The sequence below is a fragment of the Mauremys mutica genome, chromosome 10, assembly GCF_020497125.1.
Source record: "Mauremys mutica isolate MM-2020 ecotype Southern chromosome 10, ASM2049712v1, whole genome shotgun sequence".
Lineage (NCBI taxonomy): Eukaryota > Metazoa > Chordata > Testudines > Geoemydidae > Mauremys > Mauremys mutica.
This window is the reverse complement of record NC_059081.1, coordinates 43810906-43835537: the sequence shown is the minus strand read 5'-3', so window position 1 is coordinate 43835537 and position 24632 is coordinate 43810906. Positions and strand designations below refer to the sequence as shown.

The following is a 24632-nucleotide window of genomic DNA, read 5'->3' as shown; positions in this document are numbered from 1 at the left end:
AGGTGACATTGTAAACAAGAAGCGGGCAGCATTATCTGCTGCAAATTGTAACCAAACTTGTTTATCTGAGCGATTGGCTGAAGTAGGACTGAGTGGACTTGTAGGCTCTAAAGTTTTACATTTTTTAATTTTTGAATGCAGTTATTTTTTGTACATAATTCTACATTTGCAAGTTCAACTTTTGTGATAAAAAGATTGTGCTACAGTACTTTCATTAGGTGAATTGAAAAATATTATTTCCCTTGTTTTTAGAGTGCAAATATTTGTAATAAAAAATATAGTGAGCACTGTACACTTTGTATTCTATGTTGTAATTGAAATCAATATATTTGAAAATGTAGAAAACATCCAAAAATATTTAAGTATTTTATTGTTTAATAGCGCAATTTAAAAAGTGATTAAGCATGTGATTAATTGCACTTAATTTTTTTAATAGCTTGACAGCCATTATAAAAATAATTCTAGATATGGAACTAAATCTTGCAGTCCTTATTTGGTCATCTCTCACCCAAAATTCACACTGCTTTCCATGAGATTTTTGCCTAAATAAATACTTCAAACTTTAGCCCAGAAAAAGAAAAGTCAGAGAGAAAATAAGCCAGCTTTCCTAACTGAAATACATGATTATTTTTGGGAGTACACAATAGATGGGCTTGGAGATATGGTATTTACAGTATTGCTGCATGAGGGGCAGACTGAAGTGCAACTTAGATGAAGAAATATTTTGAAAATACTGTTATTTTAGCAAAGTGAGAGGACAGAGATATTAAATGAAAGATAAAACAGGAGAGTAAGGCTAAGTCCCTTTTTGTAGATGTTAGTAAATCAAATGCAGAAGCATACAGTTCCATTGGTCAGTAATACTAATATTATCTCTGAGTACTACATTTCAGAGAGTGTTGTTAGGTTAGTATGCACTTGCTTTTCACTTGCCTTAATCAAATATTGTATTTAGTCTAATATTTAAATCACAATTTTACAGATAGGGTTCTTTTAATCGCTGCCTGGTGCTCAGGCACTCTGTGGCTGTTTGCAATAAACAGAGACAGACAGCAGAGCTATTTTGCCAAACTGCGGGACAGTGAAGGGTCTTTTCCCACTGTTAATACTGGGCTTCACGAGCAAAGGTATAATACGTGCTGATGGTTGCCAGATGTCCTGATGCCAAACGGCCCACGTGGAAGCTCGCTGGTCACTGAGCCTAATGAGCGCTCAAAACTTTCTGCGCGGCACCGCAGCTAGCGTCTGTCCGGGACAAACAGCGTGAGGGCTCCACGCTCTGATTGCTCGTTACCGCTCCTCGCCGCAGAAGGATTTACTCTTTCCGCTTCAAACATGCCAGTCACCGGTATTTTACACCCACCATTTTGCTTTCAGCCCTTTCCCTAGAGAACTAGGTTTTGTGCAGGCTCGTGGTCAGGGGCAGCTCTAGGGGTTTTGCCTGCCCCTGCGGGAGGGCCACCGAAGCGCGGGACCAGCGGACCCTCCGCAGGCAAACCCCGGAGGCAGCCAGCCTGCCTGCCCCCCTCGCGGCGCCGGCAGAGCGCCCCCCCACCAGAGCACGCTTGGCGTGCTGGGGCCTGCAGCCGCCCCTGTGCGAGGTCCCCTGCCCCCGGGACCGCTGACAAGCCCGCAGGAGGGTCAGACACGGTGGGAGTGACTGTTTGAAACGTGGCCTCCATTCATTGCCCGCGAGAGCTGCCCCTGGCCTGCCCCCGAGCAATGGAAACGGGGCTGGAGCCAGCGATGTTATAATTACTTAAGAAAGGGAGCGATCACCCCCACCCCTCCGCTCGTGAGGAGCGCGAGGCTGCCCGGCTGCGGGGCATGTTGTGGGCTGAAGCGGGTCGGTTAGCCCGTGCCCAGAAGGCGGGAGGGCGGGAAGCGGTTAAAGTCGCCAGAAGAAGGCCCAGGTGTAAGCGATGGGCGAGGCGCTGGGGAAGGCTCGGGACTCTCTTTCGGGCGGGAGCCGAGACAGAGAGGGCTGGAGCTCGCGGGCAGCAGGTGGTTTTCCTCTCAGCGGGGAAGCGGCTGAGGTACGGCTCATCCCGCGCTTATCTGCGGGGCTCTGCTTGTAACCGGACTCTGGCGTTTGGCTGAAGAAAGGCGGGTTGCTTTTAAAGGGGCAGGAGGTCTAGGCATGTGTCGTTTAGCACTAAAAAGTTCCGCCCTGCAGGGCTGTCCCTTGTTATCCTGAGTGCCAGAGCCCGGTCTGAGTTTTCAGAGTGCCCCAGAACAGGTGGTCATAGCAGCCTTAGCGTTCCCTTGTATAGGTCCTGGGATAAAGCTTCTGTTACTAGCAGGGTGACCAGACAGCAAATGTGAAAAATCAGGATGGGGGTGGGGGGTAATAGGAACCTATATAAGAAAAAGACCCAAAAAGCAGGACTGTCCCTATAAAATCAGGACATCTGGTCACCCTAGTTACTAGCCAAAAAGGCATCCTGAGTTGCGATATCCCCCATGACTGACTATTGGCTGAGCAGTATCTCAGCCCAACATAATCTCTTAGGGAATTTCCATGGGGTGGGGCTCTGAGGAAACTTTTTGTTTCTTAAATAGCAGTTGGAGCTGCTGTTCACAGATCTGAAATGTTAGTCCCAGGCAGGAGAGATTAGTGATGCACCAGGTGGGATGGACAAAAAGGAATGTGAAATGCAATTTCATATACTTTTTCAACACTCAGAGGGGTAGCCGTGTTAGTCTGGTTCTGTAGAAGCAGCAAAGAATCCTGTGGCACCTTATAGACTAACAGACATTTTGCAGCATGAGCTTTCGTGGGTGAATACCCACTTCTTCGGATGCAAGTGGTGGAAATTTCCTGGGGCAGGTATATATAAGCAAGCAAGAAGCAAGCTAGAGATAACGAGGTTAGATCAATCAGGGTGGATGAGGCCCTGTTCTAGCAGTTGAGGTGTGAAAACCAAGGGAGGAGAAACTGGTTCTGTAATTGGCAAGCCATTCACAGTCTTTGTTTAGTCCTGAGCTGATGGTGTCAAATTTGCAGATGAACTGGAGCTCAGCAGTTTCTCTTTGAAGTCTGGTCCTAAAGTTTTTTGCTGTAGGATGGCCACCTTAAGATCTGCTATTGTGTGGCCAGGGAGGTTGAAGTGTTCTCCTACAGGTTTTATATACAATGGCAATATACAAAAACCTGCTTCCGCCGACGTGCACAGGCAGAAATTGTGGAAAAACAACATCGCTTGCCTCACAACCTAAGTCGTGCAGAACGCAATGCCATCCACAGCCTCAGAAACCATCCTGACATTATAATCAAAGAGGCTGATAAAGGAGGTGCTGTTGTCATCATGAACAGGTCTGACTACCAAAAGGAGGCCGCCAGATAACTCTCCAATACTAAATTTTACAGGCTACTTCCCTCAGATCCCACTGAGGAATACACTAAGAAACTGCACCATCTACTCAGGACACTCCCTACACTAACACCAGAACTAATCAACATACCCTTAGAGCCCCGACCAGGGTTATTCTATCTACTACCCAAGATCCACAAACCCGGAAATCCTGGACGCCCCATCATCTCGGGCATTGGAACTCTCACTGAAGGACTGTCTGGATATATAGACTCTCTACTCAGACCCTATGCTACCAGCACTCCCAGCTATCTCCGTGACACCACTGATTTCCTGAGGAAACTACAATGCATTGGTGACCTTCCAAGAAAACACCATCCTGGCCACCATGGATGTAGAGGCTCTCTACACAAACATCCCACATACTGATGGAATACAAGCTGTCAGGAACAGTATCCCTGATGATGCCACAGCACACCTGGTTGCTGAGCTCTGTGGCTTTATCCTCACACACAACTATTTCAAATTTGCTGACAATATATATCTCCAGATCAGTGGCACCGCTATGGGCACCCGTATGGCCCCACAATATGCCAATATTTTTATGGCCGACCTGGAACAACGCTTCCTCAGCTCCCGTCCACTCACGCCCCTTCTCTACCTACGCTACATCGATGACATCTTCATCATCTGGACCCATGGGAAGGAGACTCTGGAAAAATTCCACCACGATTTCAACAGCTTCCACCCCTCCATCAACCTCAGCCTGGACCAATCTACACGGGAGGTCCACTTCCTAGACACCACGGTGCAAATAAGTGATGGTCACATCAACACCACCCTATACCGAAAACCTACCGACCGCTATGCCTACCTTCATGCCTCCAGCTTCCATCCCGGACACACCACAAGATCCATTGTCTACAGCCAAGCACTGAGGTACAACCGTATCTGCTCTAACCCCACAGACAGAGACCAACACCTAGAAAATCTCCACCAAGCATTCTCAAGACTACAGTACCCACACGAGGAAATAAGGAAACAGATCAACAGAGCCAGACGTGTACCCAGAAGCCTCCTACTGGAAGACAAACCCAAGAAAGAAACCAACAGGACTCCACTGGCCATCACATACAGTCCCCAGCTAAAACCCCTACAACGCATCATCAGGGATCTACAACCCATCCTGGACAATGATCCCACACTTTCACAGGCCTTGGGTGGCAGACCAGTTCTCGCCCACAGACAACCTGCCAACCTGAAGCATATTCTCACCAGCAACTGCACACCGCACCATAGTAACTCTAGCTCAGGAACCAATCCATGCAACAAACCTCGATGCCAACTCTGCCCACATATCTACACCAGCAACACCATCACAGGACCAAACCAGATCAGCCACAACATCACCGGTTCATTCACCTGCACTTCCACCAATGTAATATATGCCATCATATGCCAGCAATGCCCCTCTGCTATGTACATCGGCCAAACTGGACAGTCTCTAAGGAAAAGGATAAATGGACACAAATCAGACATTAGGAATGGCAATATACAAAAACCTGTAGGAGAACACTTCAACCTCCCTGGCCACACAATAGCAGATCTTAAGGTGGCCATCCTACAGCAAAAAAACTTTAGGACCAGACTTCAAAGAGAAACTGCTGAGCTCCAGTTCATCTGCAAATTTGACACCATCAGCTCAGGACTAAACAAAGACTGTGAATGGCTTGCCAATTACAGAACCAGTTTCTCCTCCCTTGGTTTTCACACCTCAACTGCTAGAACAGGGCCTCATCCACCCTGATTGATCTAACCTCGTTATCTCTAGCTTGCTTCTTGCTTGCTTATATATACCTGCCCCAGGAAATTTCCACCACTTGCATCCGAAGAAGTGGGTATTCACCCACGAAAGCTCATGCTGCAAAACGTCTGTTAGTCTATAAGGTGCCACAGGATTCTTTGCTGCTTTTTCAACACTATAAGTGTGGGGGGGAAAGCCGGGTACCTGATGTGCTATGTGATGGATCCTCTCTGTTGAGCCTATATCTAAACATTCTAAACCTTGATGCTTTTTTTCCCCGAAAGAGCTGCTGTGCTTTTTTTGTTTTTTTCTTTAAGCAACCTGTTGTAGAAATAATTACTTTGTTTCTCCAAATGTGAAATCCCTTTCGAGTCCAAGAATTACATTAATGTGGGGTGATAGATGGGCAAAAGACAACCTGGAACCAGAGACAGATTTCAGGTCCATTATCCTCTAGACCTTTAGAGATAGAAATGGGAGTGTTTTACGACTGAAGACCTGGGGTGGGGTGGGGGGGGGTGGGGAGCACTTTTCAAAGAGGCTCTAAACTTACTTTTAGCCTTGGTGACTCATGGGATGAAATATTAATATAAAATTAGAACACCAGTTTAGATCCATTTGCAGTTTCAAGATGATATAATGGGGAGGAGGGGCGGAAAGCTTGATTGCCTGTAGCAGTCTATGTCCATTAAAATTGTTGTTAGAAGATGAACTCCGTTTTCACTATAAATTTTGTAGTATATACTAACATTCAACAGGAAGCCAGATCAAAGCTGAAATCCTTGCCACCTTATGGCTGTATTTGAACAGATGTTTGAACTTTTTCTGTCCAAAATAAGTAGCATTTGCTTCTACACTCGCCTGATGTACGGAACAGAAATCTCTATGGTGGCAAAAGATTGACTCTGCATCACAGTATCCCGTTGAGTGAAAAAGATGTAGGAAATTTCATGTGATACACTACCTTTGTCCAACATAATTCCACAGTGCTACACAAACACTTCTCCTACAGCTAGGAAAGGGACTCGGTTTTGTTCTTAATGGTGCAAATTAATCTTTGTAGCAACAGTCACAGAAACCAGAGGCAGACACTGAATTTTAATATTCTCAGCTGGGATGCAAGCCTTTGACTCATACACTTGAATCATGTATGGTATATGGTCTTTTGGCTGCTTACTGTCATGTAAGTCTGTAGGCTGGCACAATGTCTGCTCACAGCATGTTGACTGGAAATTTGCCCTAAACCACATTTTGAATTTTATGTTTAAAATAATTTAAAAGGTGCCCATCTACAAGGTGTAGGCCCTTCCTATTACTTAAATACACAATGGTGGCAAAGATGAGCAGCTTCTTTGAATGGTAGGTTTTCATCAGAAAACTTTTTGTGCCAACACTGGTACCACATAAATCATTCCACCTCAACACAGCCATTGGCTCTGCCTTATTGAAAAAACAATAGCACTGAAAAAATGGAGAAAATGAACAGCTCCTTATTAATTCACAGGCATTTGTGGGGGTCTGTGAAACTGTATTGCAATGGATGCATCAGAAATTCATTCTGATGTTTTGGTGTATCAGCTTATTTGCAACACGAGTGGTTTCCCCATGTATTAGTATCAGGAAATAGCATAGCTTCAAGGACTAATGGCCCAATCTGAACACCCTTTAATTCTTTTCTTTTTTTTTCTGTGGGGCTTGGTACCTTGCAGGATCACCTACTGGTCACAAAAAAGTAAATATGGATGCTCCAAGAGGGGAGGGGATGTAGAACAAATAGGTAAATGCAAGAGGGAAACAAAAGGGGAGGGAATAGGAGTTGGGGAGGATACAGGGGAGAGACAATAGGCAAAAAAGAGAATGGGAGACAAATAGGTGGAAAAGAGAAATTTTAGAGACAGAAGAAAATGGGGAGCAGGAGAGGTGTGGCTCATCTATGCTACCAAAAACCTTGCTTGTGCTTCATGGAGATGAGCTGCTGCCACAGGGTTGATTGCTGCACAGTAGGAAATATTAAACTAAAAGACAAATGGAGAATAAATGAGGAGAGTTAAATTTATTTGGTACTGGAGCAGGTTGAAATTTTTCATTCAAAACTTCCATATTGAAACTAAAAGCATTAGCAAAAAGTTTCTGTTTTAAAAAAAAACAAACAAATCTGGGGTTTTGCCCACACGGAACATTTTGAAACTTAAAATGTCTTTTTCTCAGTTAAAATATTTCCAGTTTGCATAAGTTTTCTTTACATTTCCAGGGAGATTGCCTCTGACCTGATTTGGAAATCAAAAACTTCAGTATACTTAACGTTTTCCCTGGACCAATCCTACTTTTTTCCCAGTGCTCGTTTAATCCCTGATAAATTGTGTTGCCTGTGTCGGCCTATAGTTTAACTAGCCCTTTGTTGGTGGATGGCAGTTTGGGGGTCTAAATAGTTTCCAATAACCCTCTCTACTTAGCATTCTCACTGAATATATTTAGTAGGTGACTGTAAAGAGCTTTTCATTCCAAAACTACCTCTGCTTCCAGCTACACAGCAACATTGGATAGGATCTAACTTCATAGTCATTAACATAAGAGCACTGTCTGAGGATATAAATTCCCTCTCCCCAGATCTGCTGCTGCTTCTATGCCAACCGCATCAAATACCTCTTATTTGTAGCTTAAACCCATGGCCTGCAATAAGGGGTGTGTGTGGTGTTGCTTCACTTCAATGGGAGCACCTAAAGATTAGCCTCTCACAGGCCCACGGTTTGTGATGAGGGTGGGGGTGGCCTGAGTTGTTGACATAGTTTTGTCCTCTTGCACTGTTTAATTATAGACTTTGTGGTAGCCGGGAGATAGCAAGGGCTCAGGACTATCCCGGCCATGCTTTCTCTCACTCCCTACTGGCCCCTGACATGCCCCTATGGAAGAGACTTTTGTTTGGGGGACTAATGATCATTCACTGTTAGTGGTGTTGCACACTCTTGAGGGACATACTGATTTTGCTCTCACTTTTGTGTATTTCAGGAATGATTCTGCTGAACAGAATTATCCCAGTATAAGTGACAGCAGAATCACACCCTAGAGTTGGTTAAATTTGAATCAGTGAAATATTTTGGATAAGGTTACTAAACACTAACAGTTCTATTATATGAGAGTCTTGTATGTGCCTAAAGGATTTACCCTCACAATAAGGTAGCTAGAATGCATACAGTGGGGTTTGCCTTGTATTGTTCTTAATAAATCTGTATGCTATGGTATATTATGAAATAATGGAGGAGAAAAAGAGAATATATATTTCTGATGTGGAGGGGATGCAAGATGTGATTTAAGTGTCTGGACTGCTCTAAAAATCCTTTACTTTGTAGCAATCTACCTTAGTTTTTCATGTGGGGCTTAAGTGGTAATTTAAGAGTGCATAAATCCTGTTCTGTCCTTCAGCATTAGTGTGAATTTGACCCTCTTGCAGAATAGGATTCTTGTGTGCTTCGCTAAGCTGCTAACCTGGAAGGATCGCACAGACTAGCAAAGCCAAGAAAAGCATGATGTGCAACAGTAATCCTAGCCCAAAAGTTTGCCAGTCTTGACATTGTTCCTTAAAATTCTGTAGGAAATGTGTTTTACTATTCACTGCAATAAGGTAATCCACCATATATTTATCTATTACTCATAAAAAATAATGTGATTATCTAATGCTACCTTGAAATTAATATCACTCTCCTGATGCATGGAGGTCTTGATGCTCACCACCCTTTGTGCCAAGGAGAGTTTCACTATTTCCACTCCATATCACACAGGCAAGAAGCTAAATGAAAGGAATATAATTTCAAAGATGTATGTCCTCTACTGCTGTGTAAACTAGTACTCTTGAGACTCAACCATAATCATGTATTCTTTTCTCCATGCAATAATCAAAAAATGAAAGCAGAAGGGGTTTTTTTTTGTTTTTGTTTTTTTGCTTTAGTTGTGCCATTTCAAGTACAGTATACACTTTTTTTTCAGTACAAGGAAAACAACCAAACTTCATACAGAAATTTGGACATACAACTCTACAAGAAGGAGAAGATTTAATCCTGCATTGCACTATACGTGGAATACCCAGACCAAATGTTGTTTGGACTAAAGATGATATCAGACTGGTAGCTGGAAACATCAGTGTATGTCTTAAGTTTTTTAAAGTGTTCCTTGGGGAGGGAGATAGTATATCTTGCTGTGTGCTACTAATGGTTGTCTGCACATATCTTATTGTTTTACAGACTGAGAAATTAGGTGACTCCTATTACCTTTTTAAAAGAAATGTAGTCCTTGCTGATACTGGGAAATATATTTGTGTGGCCAGCAATGAAGTTGGGGAAGCATACTGTTCAGCTTTCATAAGAGTTACAGGTGAATGTCCCTCCTCCAATGCACATTAGTATAATTAAAGAGAACGTTGTTACCACTGTCACTGACATACATGTTTTGTTTCAGAGAAAAATGAAAAACCAGAAATTCCCACTGAAACTGAGACAAAATCAAAACAGGAACAAGGATATTTTTTAGAAAAAATAACTGTCCCTACAGCTGAAGTGGGACAAGATCAGGACACACATTGTATGAAAGGTCAAAGGCCAATGGCTAACCATCTGTCAGTGAGGTAACTTCAGATTTACTGAGTACTGTGTCTTGTAATATTCTGTAGTGGCTGTACTGAGCTTCATTCATGCGCAAGACCCTGTTGTCTTACATTATACAAAAGTGAGTAAGTGAATCATAACATGGCTATCATCTGCATTTAGATTTCTATCAGAAGATACCATAGATCCATATATAATTTATAAAATCTTATAACTAACTATACCGTAGAACTAAGTGTAACTTACATAAATGTAACTTGTATGTAGTGTCACTCTAGCCTTGTCAGTTCCAGGACATTAGAGAGACAAAGTGGGTGAGGTGATATCTTTTATTGGACTTACTTCTGTTGGTGAGATAAACAAGCTTTTGAGCTACACAGAGCTTTTCTTCAGGTCTATGTGGCTCAAAAGCTTGTCTCACTTGATCCAGTAAAAGTTATTACCTCATGTTTACAGAGACAAGGTGGGTAACTTATCATTTATGAATATGTAATATATTCAAAAACGATCTGGGAAAAGGGGTAAACAGTGAGTTGTCAAAGTTTGCAGATGATACAAAATTACCCAAGATAGTTAAGCCCAAAGCAGACTGAAGTGTTACAAAACTGGGTGACTGGGCAACAAAATGCCAGATGAAATTCAGTGTTGATAAATGCAAAGTAATGCACACTGGAATACATAATCTCAACTATTCATACAACATGATGGGGTCTAAATTAGCTGTTAGCACTCAAGAAATATCCTGGAGTCATTGTGGATAGTTCTCTGAAAACATTGCTCAATATGCAGCAGCAGTCCAAAAAGTTGTGTTATGAATCATTAGGAAATGGATAGATAATATGACAGAAAAAAACATAATGCCACTATTCAAATCCATTGGTATGCCCACACCTTGAATTCTACATGCAGTTCTGGTCATTCCACCTCAAAAAAGAGACATTAGAATTGGGAAAGGGACAGAGAAGGGCAACAAAAATGATTACAGGTATGTAACAGCGTCCATATGAGGAGAGCTTAGAAAGACTGGGACATTTCATCTTAGAAAGGAGCTGACTGAGGAAGGATCTGATAGAGGTCTATAAAATCATGAATGGTGTGGATAAAGTAAATAAGGAAGTGTTATTTATCCCTTCACATAACACAAGAACTTGGGGTCACCCAATGAAATTAATAGGCAGCATGTTTAAAACAAAAAGAAATACTTCTTCATACAATGCACATGTAGCCTGTGGAACTCATTTCCAGGGGATGTTCTGAAGGCCAAAAGTATAAATGGATTTTAAAAAGAATTAGATAAGTTCATGGAGGGTAGGTCCTTCAACAGCTATTAGCCAGGATGGTCAGGAACACACACATATCCCCATGTTCTGGATGTCCCTAAACCTCTGACTGTTAGAAGCTGGGACTGGGTGATAGGGAATGGATCACTTGATAAATTGCTCCCTCTGAAGCATCTAGCACTGGCCTCTGTTGGAAGACAGGATACTGAACTAGAATACCTATTGGTCTCACCCAGTATGGCTATTCTTATGTTGTGTATAACAACCTCTTAGACTGAATTACTCAAAGGCACTTTGGAATAAAGCTTCTATTACATGCTGGTATAGCTGAAGCAAGATATCAACACTATTGCTACAAAAGGATGCACTACTAACCGGTGCCAAGCAAGTATAGGATTTGTGAGTGAAATGGCCACAGGCTTGAGAATTTGTTATATGCATTTTATCATTGCTTATTCTAAAAGTGTCTCCCAAGGAAATTCTTTCATTTATGAATTGGGCATGTTATGTGAATAGTACATCCTCCACACTCATTTGAAGAGAGAGAAGGCACTATCTATATATGATCTCTTTACTCAACAGCTGAAAAATAAAATCAGTGGTGTATCCTGAAAAAAGTTCCAAGTTAACTTAGCAGGAGCGCAAGGGTTTTTTTAGCATAGCAGAGGATGCCCACATGTGAGGTCTCGTTTACCACCCTGGTACATTATTCAGCTTCTTTAAGTCCTATGCCTATACATTAGGTTACCAAGTTTTCACCAGAATGAAACTGTGAAATGAAGGCAGGAGAGAGGAGTGACAGAATTCTCCAGAGTCATCAATGATGTCACCAGATTCCCAGGAGACAATGGTCATATTCTCACTGTGGCATTAGTACTTACTGTGACACTAAAATGGATAAAAATAATTTCCTACTTAAAAGCCTATGTCTTATCTCAGAAAGGTTAGTATTTTATCAAAATATTTGATCCATAAGTGATGACTGTTACCTGCATATGTTGAAATCTTTCCTAATCATATTTGGCTGACTCACAAGATCAGTTTAGTGTTATCCTGAAAAATAATGTTGTGTTCAGTGACTGCTGCTAGGAGTATGAACGTGTTCAAATTACAGGGTTTGGAATATGGGCTTTAAGAAATGCTTAGCAAATTCATCCCAAAAGTTCTGTAAAAAAACCTGAAAGCTCTCACAAAAGACTTCATGCCACATTATGGTGATCCAATGCATTTTCACTGGCTGTATAGCATTCGCTGCTGCAGTTGGGAGTCAGACCATACTTTTGGATATGTGCACCATCCCCAATGAAGTCAATGCAATTTATGTGTTGTGTTTCTGAAGGCAGAATTAAGCCAAAGTTGATAGTGGCTACATCAGTAAATTTGCTCCATTGACCTTCTTTTTACAATCCTCAAAAAAGCAAAAGTGACATAATTAAAACAGATCAGTAATTGAAATGACACTTGGATCTTCAAGGTAAGGTACAGAGGTTTCCAAGGCACAGGAGCTACTTGACGGCTCACATCATGGAGAATTTGGCAGGTATTTTACGGTATTTTGAGTGCTGCATAAAACAAATGGAATATTCTCATAATAAGAGAATGGACTTCACTTGAGAGTGAAGAAAAGCACAACTAGAAGGGGAAGCTTGTTGCAATAAGAGAACTTTGATTACACCTTTTCTTAGGAAAGCATCTCTCTATCCGTCATAGTCGAACTGTAGCAAAGTCACTACTTTTTAATTGAACTAACACGCACATTGAAAAAAAGGTGTCGTCAACTTCTGCAGACATTGAAGTCAGATTGATTTGGGTTAAATTCACAGCTGTTCAATGGCCCAGTGCAGGGCCTATGCACAGCTTTTTTCCTACTTAGGATCAATTTTGAGAGCTTAAGTACATGAGACATAAGTGGTGCATAACCCTTGTAACATCTTCCTACATAAGGCTATATTTCACCCTCTGATTTACATTCTATTTTTTTGTGCAAAGTGCTGTGGGGTAAGTATTTTTCTCCCTAATCATTTTATATTCTAGGTCTATGTTAATTGACTTCTCCCTAGTATCAGTTCATTGTTACTTTGTTTAGAAACATAAACAAGGGGAGGAGACTGAGACTGGATGAAAAACCTGGGGGTGAAGTCATGATGACAGATCAGACAAGGAGATGGGGGTTGGAGGAGGACTGGGACTGGTTTGGCACAGGAGACTGAGCCTAGAAGCTGGTGGAGGCAGGGGAAGAATAGGCTGCTGAAGGATGACTACACTAATTAGAAGGCAGCATTCATGCTAATGAATATTATGATTTCAAGATGATGTATCTAACAAGGAGAGCTGAGAGAAACTTGGAATTTCCATCCAGTGGGAAACTTTGGTATTTTGATGTTTGTTTTCAGCCCAAATTAGAATGAAAAGTCAAAATATCAAAACTTTAATGGAACATATTCTAAAAAATATGACATTTAAATATTTTTTGAAATTTATCAGAATGAAACATTTTGGAGGGCTGTGGGACTCTCTTAATGCAACATTGGGGTTCAGTCTCAGGCGAGACCATGGTGCATTATGAGAGATATCACTGGGCTGTGGAATCAAGCCCACAGGGGAAAATAAAAACATGAGGCACAGTGGAAGCTAAAGTGGACACTGATTATTGATGAAATGATGCAAAACAAAACAACATTTTGGCTCAGTTCAACAAACCAAAATTATTTGATTTGGATCAACTTGACCTGAAATTAAATATTTTGTTTTGATTTTATTTCCTGGTGCCAAAATAAAAATTTACCTGTGGAAAATCTTTATTTTTTTCCTCAAACCACATTTTCTGTCAAAACCAAAAACAATGGAAAATTCCTGAACAGTTCTTCTAATGAAGCACGTTACAACTCTGTGAAAGGTAGATTGTTTGGCCATCTTTTTGTCTTAAAATGCCCTGAGAAACTAAAGTGAGAGGTTAAGGGATTTAGGATTATTTCCATTTAGGATTATTCAATAGAAAAACATCTCCATGAATCTTGCTAGCAAGAAGCAAATGACTGTTCCTGTTTCCTGTGAAAGTGGTTGAGAGTCTGTAGGACAGCCAACGTGGTACTAATTAACCTTTGACACTCTACCGAAGATCTAACCTTTATATTGGTCAGATCATTGTGTATTTGCCGCCAGAATTTTCATTATTATTGTGGTATTCATGCTGCTTCATTTGGACTGATGATCTCTCTTGAAGGAATAAATATCTGAGTTTTCTCTGTAATCTTCGCATCCTCTAAAAGTTCTGCTGTGCTATGTTGATGAGAGTGCAAGAATGCTGGTTCTTCAATCTCTTCCCATCTGTGAGATATGTGTTGATCTGAATTAAAGCTCATAACACAGGAAAGAGAACTAGAACATATGTCATGGGCAGCATATTGCTTGCAAAAACTGCTCTTCTATTTCTTCAAAAATCCTTTCTCCCTTGGTGCTCTTATTCAAATCCAGCTGAGTAGGCAAAGGTACATGCTTTGTTTATCATGGTGAAATGTCATCTGTTCCAAAGAAAAAACAAAAACCTGAAGGCTTTTGTTTTATTGTTCTGACTCCTCTGCTTGTACATAACACTGCTACTTCTTACTCTTCACCAGTAATAAAATAAGTTTTAGTCCAGTGATCTAATCTGTTAAGGATGGGATTACTCCATACTTCTGTCCATGATCTTGGATATTTTAGGAGCAGTTTTGTCAACCACCGCAGAATGGTGAATGAAGAGTGCTGTAATTTACACCAGATTAAAATGTAGCTGATATTAATTTAAATGTGTTTGCTTGCACAGGTTAAAACATAAACACTGGCTGCAGAGTGCCTATTTTTCACATGTGGAGTCGCAAGAGGTTAACATCAGTTTGAAGCATGATCCCATACTTCTCTTGGCTACTCCAGAGGATATTATAGGGGAAATCTAATTAAGAAGATGGGTTGAACTTCAGGATGCCCAATTTATGAGTGGACTAATTGCTTGCTGTGAATCTTCATGGAGATTTGACATTGTGAGGGGGGAAAGGGACTCTCTGAGTATTGCTTAATTAATACCTAAGAACATGCTAGTAATTAGAATTTGTAATTTGTTTCTCTATATTTCATTAATAAAGTCACGTGCATAGCAGAATCTACTTGACGTAAATGTTGTGGTTTCGACTTCACTTGTTTTATCCTGGCTTATAAAACACATTAGAAAACACACCTCAAAAGAAAGTGTATTTATATGTGATATTAGTAAATTCCCCTCTGCTTTTTTAAGTACCTTTTCATAGGCCTTTGAAGACCACAGTCGTCCTTGTTGGTAGGTCAGTTTTCTTATATCCATTCTGTCAGCAAGACTGAGAACAACTATCAACTGTGGTATACAAGCAACTGAATGAAAGAAGAGCAGGTTTCCCCATTTTTCCTCTTAAGTAGCTAATGGAGGACTTCAGCTCTTCAATTTTCATTTACACAGTCAAGGATTAATGGCTTCTATAATCAGGGAATTATAGAAATAATTTTTGTCTCTTATGGCTGGCTAATCCTATGTATTTAAAACCTGAGGGTGGGGGGTTGATCAGTTCCCAAAGTCTCTGGCAATGCTCCTAGGGGGGCTGTGCATGGACAAGGAATCATTTCTGGAAACTGGAAGGCTGGACCTAGTCAGGATTGCTGCTATGATGGTCTCGGGGCAGATGAAACTTTTTAAGGCAGCCTAATAGGAACTTTATTCATATATTCATATTGTTTGCAAGACTTGGATTATAGTGCCTGGTGATAGATAGGCCAATAGTCACTTTCACTTATGTTGGAAAACTGGGTTTCCTCCTTTGGATTGCAGACACCCCTACAGTTGTCCTTAAAGAGTTTCAAGACTACCACCAGATTAGCAGCAGATGTTCTGGAAGCCACTTCACCTGCAGCGGAAGTATTGGAGGAAGAGGACCAGTAAAAGCCATAGTTTGGTTGGCAATTTGAGAAGCAGTTGAACCAGGAGAACTTTGAGACTCTAAAATAGCTGTTCCTCAATGGTCATTCTGATCCAAATTTTCAAAGCCCCATGCAGCAGACAGTTTGTGCAAAACAGCCTCCTATTCCTATACTACTGTGTGTTCTTTGGCCAACATAGTTGGTGCCGTGTGCATTTTGTAAAGCACATCTGTGGTGCAAAGGTTTGGAAAATTGATACTTTAAGTGAATGTCCTGTGCACCCAGGTGAGTACTAGGCTTATGCACCACTTAAATCCCACCGTAGTCCTGTTTTGGAAGCTTAAGACTTTGTTCTGGCCCTCTACACATGGGGGTGAACTTCACCCTGGCAGAATAGGGACCCAAATAACACATTAGCAGCTGTCTCTCTATCTAAAACCATGAACATAAAAATCAACAAAGACAAAACCTATATTCCCCATAATCATCTTCAGTCAATAAATACTTCACTTGTACATCTTATTCACACAGGTATTGACGTTGAGTTAAAGGCCAGTGTTAAATATTTCATTTTTAATAGCCTTTAAACCCAGAGAATTGGAGTATGGGCTATTTAATTATGTCTCACACACAGACTGTAAAATTAAAATGGATAAACACTTTAGTTCTGTAATATCTCTTATCAGCTGGACTGTTTATAGAAGTGGTGTTAGAAATTGCAGGATAACTAAATCTCTGAAAAAGTGATTCTGTGAACATGACATTGTGGCATTTCATGTCTATTGTCCCTGATTCCATAGCCAATTTGCTCATTGAAAAAACAGGGGTTTTTTGGTTTTTTAACTCCCAGACCTGAAGAGACAGCTTGGGATTTGAAAGTCAAGCTCTGTTTTTGCTGCCCTTTTTTTTTTTTTTTTTGGTGGGGGGCAGGAATCCATTTTTGGGGGATTTTTTGTTTTTGTTTTTTGTTTTTTCCCTCCTAATCCTTATCTGGCTTACACATCATGACTGTTGATTAAGTTCCAGCTGTGGATTTTTTATTAACAATGTGATAGGTAATATATGAAACAGAATCCAACATACTCTCCCATAATTTTGTGACACTGCTAAGATTTGTTCTTGTCAGCAAGGCAAATAGCTATGACCATGAATGCATACAGGGAATCAATCTGTTAAGGTGTCTTTTGTTTACATAATCACTTTTCTGACAATAAGCACACCTAAATCATTCATAGAATCCTAGAAATTAAAAATGGAAAAGACGTAATACATTATGGAGACCATCTCCCTGCTCTTTTCTCTCTCTCTCTCTCTCACACACACACACACACACACACACACACACACACACACACACACACACTCTCTCTCTCTCTCTCTCTCTCTCTCTCCAACTAAAACTGTGTTGAGGAAAGATGGGGAGGTTCATTCCTAGTTGGTATCATCTTCCTTCAAAGCCTCAGTTCTTGTTTATCTTATCCCACCATCTTAGATAGCACCAGCACTTGACAGCAGCATCAACTTTTCAGCCATAAATGTAGGCATCCTCCTACAGACCCTATCACTGAATAGCTGACCTCTAGGAAGTGCTAAGAGTGGAGAAGATCAGCGTAGTCTGTGTATTCTCTCCATGTTCCTATCATCATTTTTGTCATATTTCCAGGCTCCATTAAGGGTCCTGAGGTTGGTTAGTGTGGAACTTAGATTTCTCACATGGTTGTGTAATGTAGTGCAAGCATCCCAAGCCATCAGTCTGGCCAAAGATACTTGCTGTTTCATTAGAGGTCTTATGTGAATACAGATGTCATTGTAAATGTTTTCTGTTGCTTATAAAATTTTTGTCTTTCAGGCTGAAATTTGGCATGTTTGTTTTCAGTCCAGGAGAAAATATTTTGGAAAGTTTTTGAGGGGGGAGGGAGCAGTTCAGCCATTTTCAAGGCTGAAGCTGAGGAATTACAAAAATGTTTTGGTTTGAAGAGCTCTAGTGATCAGTGGTAGAGGTTAGAAAACTAGCAACTCAACAGGAATTTATTCTCTAGGTCATGTGGGTGAAAACTGATTTTTGGCTTGTCGGTTTTATAAGAGTTTAGAAAAAACACTTTGTACATGTGCCTTGATTTGTTTAATGTGATCCAGTAACTGCTTGCTTGTCAAGGTTCTGTTGGCTCTGCAAGTGGTGTGTACGCAACCTTCTCTTTCACATTGAGAGAAGGTGTGTAAGGAAAACAAAGGCACGTAGGGGAAGAGGTGGGGCTCTACCTCTCTCCATACACTTAGGCGGACCTACACTGAAAAGTTATACTGGGATAACTACATCTGTCAGAGGTATGAAAAAAACATACCCCGACTGACATAGCTATGTCAACAAAAACCCCAGTGTAGATCCATCTTCCATTGATGTAACTAATGTGATTCAAGGAGGTGGTGGTCCTACACCAACAGAAAAGCTCCTCTGTTGGGTGTAGGCTGTGTCCATGCTCCATGGCTCTGCTGGCATAGATATGCCAGTATAGTCTCCATATTGTAGACAAAGCCTTAGTGAATGAATGTGTAGAGGGAAGGGAAGGGGAGCAGGAAAGAACACAGGGCTCCTGTCCTATCGACTGCATATATTTTGCAGTACAGTGAACTCTACTGCTGTTAAGCAAATAGCTGCATATTATTGATTTTTATTTTTTTAATAAACTAGAGAAACCCCATTTAAAAAGTACATTAAGAGCCTGTTAAAGATGTATGGTGAAGCATTCAAAAGTCAGGAAACAGTGAAGTTATGGTTCCATGCTCTTATGACTAAAGGTTGGATCCTGTAACACTTCCACATGCAGGCCCTTGAAGTAATTGTTTCCCTTATGCACCTTCACTCATTGTAGTCAAAAGGACTACTTGTTACTCACATACCAAAGTATTTGTAGTATCAGGCCCATAGTATTTTATTACACTAAAGATCACATTCTATTTCTGACATACTGTATATGTTGAGAAATAGTATGTGCATTGTAGTACCCATTTCTCCAAGGGCTAATGTGTCTTTAAGGGTTTTGTGGGAGAGGAAACTTGGATATATATGATATATTATGAGCCTATGTAGCTTAGTGGACAAGGCACTGGGACTTGGGAAATGTGGGTTCAAGTCCCAGATTTGTCACTGGCCTGCTGGGTGATCTTGGACAAGTCACTTCCCTCCCTGTGCTTCAGTTTCCTCATCTGGAAAATGGGGATGAAGATACTGACCTTTTGTAAAGCGCTTTGTAATCTAAAGATGAAAAGCACTAGATAAGAGCTATCGATCATTATCTAAGAAATTGCACATGAACGTGTTTTGGATTGGGTTGGTTTTTTTTTAAAGAGGTGGTGGGCAGATCTTCAGCAAGTGTAAATTCTCATAACTCTAAGGACAATGGAGCTAGGCCAATTTGTACTAGCAGAGGATCTGCCCCAACACCCTTACCCTGCAATGAGCTTCATGCAGGTGGAATCCCATGCCTGTTACAAACCACAATGTATATGCAAAAAAGGTTGGAGTTGGTGAATGCAGGTTTAAACATGTAATGATGTTTTGCACTTACAGAACATTTTCCATTTTTGCTTCATGTTTGTATACAAAACCATAGTTTTCTGTGATACTTCATGACTTGGTTTAAAGGAATGTTGTTACTTGTGGGATTTTAATCCCCCTTTCCCAGCAAAAATAGTAACATTTGACCTCCTAACCAAAATACACATATTGAAAAGGCAAAATGTCAGCTTTTTTGAGATTTTAAAAATGATTAATTTTACCCTATGATTTTCATGCTACACTCTTCATTTTACTTATGTCTCCATAACACCAGTGACTTTTACTTCTTTTAAAAAAAAAAGAGAGAAATTTGAAGTCAATATGCTATCATGGACATGATTTTTCACCAGTTTTACCACTTGCACAACTTTGGAGAATATTTTACTGCCTCCTAATGTGGTTGTTGTAGAGTAAATTCCTTCCACTATGAAAAATTTGGCACTCATTTATACCCCTCATAATCCCATAGGTTTCTTTTGGATACCATACATGCTTTAGTGGAGGCCAAATGGGTCTCCCTTCATGTAAATCCTAGCTGCAGTCAAGGCCTGCCTCATGCTGTGAAAGTAAGTCAATGTGGATAGACTAGCTTTTCCCTCAGACTAACCCCATCCAGACCATAGACTAATGAACGGGGTATGATACCGCTCTTCCAACACTATCAAGTGGACACTGCATCAATATGGGAGATTACAATAATTGCTGCTGCTCCTTTCCCCTTACCCTTGTGCAGAAAAAATGCCCTTACAGATGACCTGGTAAATTAAATTAAATTAAATTACAGGTAAATTAAAGGCTAGATCAATCCCTTCTATGGAAACCACCCCAGGAATGGGTGAGAGGGTGTAAAACTCTGAGATTCCCCTCACAGAGTTTTCCTCAGGTCAATCTCCCCCGCTCCTTTCAAAACAGCACATTGCAGTGTGCTCCATCCATGGAGAGACTTTGTGTCTCAGAAGCTTCAGCACCCTGGCAATGTGACCGTGCACTCCCAGTTATGGGGCTGCCATGGGAGGAGGAGGGGTTCTTGAGCATAAAGTGGGCTGGCATAGAAAAACTTCAATTTGTATTTGCTCTCCTAAGTATTCCCTGTGAGATTCATAGGGAACTTTGTTTACCTTCTCTTTCTGCGCCTCCGTGCCCCCCCCCGTCCCCTCCCCCCCAGCCTCTCTTCCTCACATTTGAGTTTCTGTGCCTGCAGAAATTCTTCTGCATAGTCTAAGGAGGCGGGGATGGTACCACAGAAGAGGTTCCCGCCTGCCCCCTTTCCCCAGCTCTTTTGCAAAGGCATCTGTGCACAGATGACCTCTTTTCACTGTGTACCTTGGGGCATAAGCCAGCCCTGCACCCCCTGTCTAACAAAACACTTAAGCAGATGTAACTTTAAGACTGAGAAGTCTCAGGGAGCCAGTTAAGCATGTGCTTAAGTGGTTTGCTGGATAGGGGCTTGCTTAGGCACCATATTGTCAGAAAGGAAAATGAAGGTTGCATAAGGAGGTACTAACACCCTGACAGACAGGTGCAAACAGGTATCTTAGAACAGTGGCTGGGGTTAGGAGGATAAACTATCCCAGCTGCAGAAGAGAGCACCAAGGCGACTTCTGGTTTTGAGGTAAACACAGCTGGTGATACAGCTAGCCCCACAGCCTGATAAAGCTGGGCCCAGCTCAGCCAAAGACCTCTCAGCAAGCAATATGGGAAAGGCATAGCTCATTGGCACAAGGGCTGCATGAGTCCTACACCGGCCCCTAATAAGGGCAGTCAGAAGGGAGGGCTAAAGACTGGGTTTTAAACCATTGCAAAAGTTGCTGCTGTGTATGCGCCGTCTTAACATTCATGTTTCTGCATTTCAGATATTGCTTTTGACAAGTCCTACTGAAAGAAATATCTAGTTAGCAGTAAAAAGATTTTTAACAGTAACAAAAAAGTCGTATCTACCTGCTATCAAACACAAATTTTCAACTCATAATTAAAAATATACAGATATATATATTACCAATATAAGGCTCATGCAAGAGATCAGCTTACTTATGTGACTTGATGATTGACAGATGCATTTGGTAGCTACTTAGTCATTGTAGGGGAAGAGACTGTAAGGTTGGATCTGACTGACAGGACCACTATTGATTTGGCTGTGTTCTGTGCTATTTAATAAAATTCCTTCCTCATAATTTTTTCTTAAGTTTGTGATGCACCTAATTAGCAATTGCAAATAAAATGATTGGACTTTAAATTAGAATAAACTCTGAATATACAGGTTCATTTCTTCAGTGAATCCCTTTTGTGCTGCCAAAATTAGCACTGTCAATCAGACCAACAGGTGGTGTATGATTGCATCTCCCATGATGCTTTTTTTTTAGAAAACCAATCAGAAGTGGCACTGACATGATGATGCAGAACTGTCAGCAGATCGGGGTATATAAAGTAAAACAACTATGTGAGCACTTCTGAGCAGTCGTGCATTCCCAGCCTCGCCTCGGGTGTAGGGATTGCAAAGAAAAGCAAAACTACACTGTCAAGACTGTGTAGTTTTGTTTTTACTGATTAGAGGCTCAACGATTCTCATATTGGGATTGTCTAAAATCTTACTCTGGATAAGGACGTCGTTTACAAAACTTTCGCTGGGCTTAGCCCACTCCTTTTAGGCACTCTTGAGGAATCAGGTTAGTAGCATTTTTTTTATAGTATAACTACATTTCTTTGTCAGTCATTTAATCATTTTGATAGAACACATCAATATAAATGTATATTTATGGGCATATAGTGTATGTGTATGTAATAAGAATATAGTCTATAAACATTGAACATTAAAGTTCTTTATCAAGAATGATGTCTTATGTTTCTGAATGTGAGTTTTGATAAAATTCAATTAATAGTTCTTTAAGTGCATTTGATATTAAAGAACATTTTAAATTAGGATTTGAAATGTATATGGAAATGTCTGGTTAACTTAGGAACTTTTTTATGTATGCTGGGAGTGTTCAAGGTTATATTACTCACAGATAAACCGAGAAGCTCCAAGAATAGCTCTGATAAAATGCATATGGTATCAGCTAAGCACTGATGACTTTTTAAGGGAATCAACTGCGAAGGTATCAATTACACAGCAGCTCTGGAACACTTGTCTGCTGTCAGTCATAGCTGGGGAAGTTATTTTTGGAGCCTGATATTTCAGATGCATACCTTTTAATCATAATTATAAAAAAAGCCTTATAAGTTCAAAATCTTTATAATTGAAATTTGCCTATCCAATGAGAGATTTAAACTTTCAATGAATTCATCATCAATTATACTTAATTAAATAATTTCTTACATATTCTGGAGTTTGGAAATAATTTATATCATTTTTATACTGTTTATTTAAAATACTAAATTATTTCTCTCTCAAATGACTGTCAAATCATTAATCCACAATTGAAGTAGATATGAAAAAATGAGCATATGTTAAAGTAATTTGTACAGTCTTCTCTTGAACATTTTTGGAAATTGGTGTCATCTGGAGATTAAATGTCAGTTATACCTAATTTGTTTAAACTATTTCACACATTGAAAAACTTCGGAAACAAAAAAATCACCCCATACACCAAGTTACAAAAAGTATCAGTACAACCCATGAAGACAATACACATAGTGCCTTTTATGTGAAGTTTCACACAACCCAATAGATCATCAGATGCTGCCCCTTTTATTCACCTTGAATAGTACATTACTGCATATGTAGTCACACTGTTTGGGATTTTCAAAGGAGCCTACAGGACTTAGGTGCCCTTATCTCATTGAAAGTGAATGGAGTCAGGCTCCTAACAAGTCTAGGCTCCTTTGAAGTGCCAGGCACTGATTTCAATGGGTCTGCTCTCAGTGTAAGGTATTTTTCAACCCAGTTAAGGATGGCAGGAGCTGTCCCATACTTAGAGAGATTTAAATAAAGGTTTATTGTTTCTTTATCTATAATTATGTCTGGTACTGTGGCAATGTCAGACACAGAATCAAAAGTAAATGCACAACTCACAGCATATAGGAATGTATCACTACAAAGTTCAGACACCTGAAAAAAGATTATCAAGATATGTCTTATCTGGTAAATCATGCTGATAACATTATGTTCACATAGTGGTTTTTAATGAAAGAAATTATAACTTCAGTTTAAAACAGCGTGACCTTATTTTTAAGGAGACGGGTATGTAAGCATTAGAAATATTCAAACTTAATTCCTTTAAATTCAACATACAATTAAAATAATCCCTTTTAAAATAAAGTACAAAATATCACTAATATGTACTCTTTTTTCCATGGCTTTCAGTGTGTTTCTTTTATACAAAGAATTATTATGCATAGGAAGACAGGACACACTATTTTTCCTTCAGATTTCACACCTACCTACAGTTGTTCAAGTCATCCATGTCAGTGGCTACCTTATACCCTAGCTCATGTTTCAAAGGTAGCTGTTTCTCAGTATTCCAGATTGCACTGAGCTACTTTCTGAGAAATAGTTGAATTTTGTCTGCATCTTTAAAGCCAATATGCTTCTGCATAAGATTAAATTATTCACTACTTACAGTATACCTTAAAAAAGGGAAGCCTCCCAGCCATCCTTTAATTATTAAAGGCCAAATAGATTGCAGACATCCACATTCCTTTTAAGCTGCTATTTAAGGCTTAATTCTGTTCCCAGTGAATCTAATGATGTTTTGCACTTACAGAACACTTTCAATTCATCCCAAAACACTTTGGACCTATATGAATAAGGATTATTTTCACTTTATGACAGATGGGGTGATTGAGGTGCAGAGGCTAAGTGACCTACACAAGGTCATACAATGAGTCATGGGCAGAATCAACAGTAGGACCCAGTCTCCTGGTGCCATGCTTAATCCACTAGACCACAGCTCGCTCCAGTGAAGTCAATAGGAGTTGTATTATTGTCTTCAGTGGGAGCAGGAGCAGGCCCTACAAGTGACATTATTATATTCCAAAAATTCCAATATTAAAGCACAGCCAGGCCATTATGGTTTAAGGCTGAGAAGGATAAATCATTCCATGCCATGTACAAGTAAAAAGTGCCTGTACAGTAAGAAAGGAGAGGAAATGTGTACAGTAAGAACTTCAAAGAGCTTGGCATTTGACATCTAATTATGTTTTCCTTTTTCTTTCAGAGTGCCT

General features: G+C 40.4%; 1 protein-coding gene across 1 annotated transcript in view; it reads left to right on the top strand.

Annotated features, from left to right (window-relative positions):
• CCDC141 (coiled-coil domain containing 141) overlaps positions 1–15266 on the top strand; it is a 158937-nt gene extending 143671 nt beyond the window's left edge. The window contains exons 26-29 of the mRNA XM_045033130.1: positions 9100–9254; positions 9354–9483; positions 9568–9733; positions 14799–15266. Coding sequence (XP_044889065.1) covers positions 9100–9254; positions 9354–9483; positions 9568–9733; positions 14799–14928 — 581 coding nt within the window. The 3' untranslated portion in view covers positions 14929–15266. The remainder of the gene's footprint in view (positions 1–9099; positions 9255–9353; positions 9484–9567; positions 9734–14798) is intronic.
• The last annotated feature ends 9366 nt before the right edge of the window (positions 15267–24632 follow it).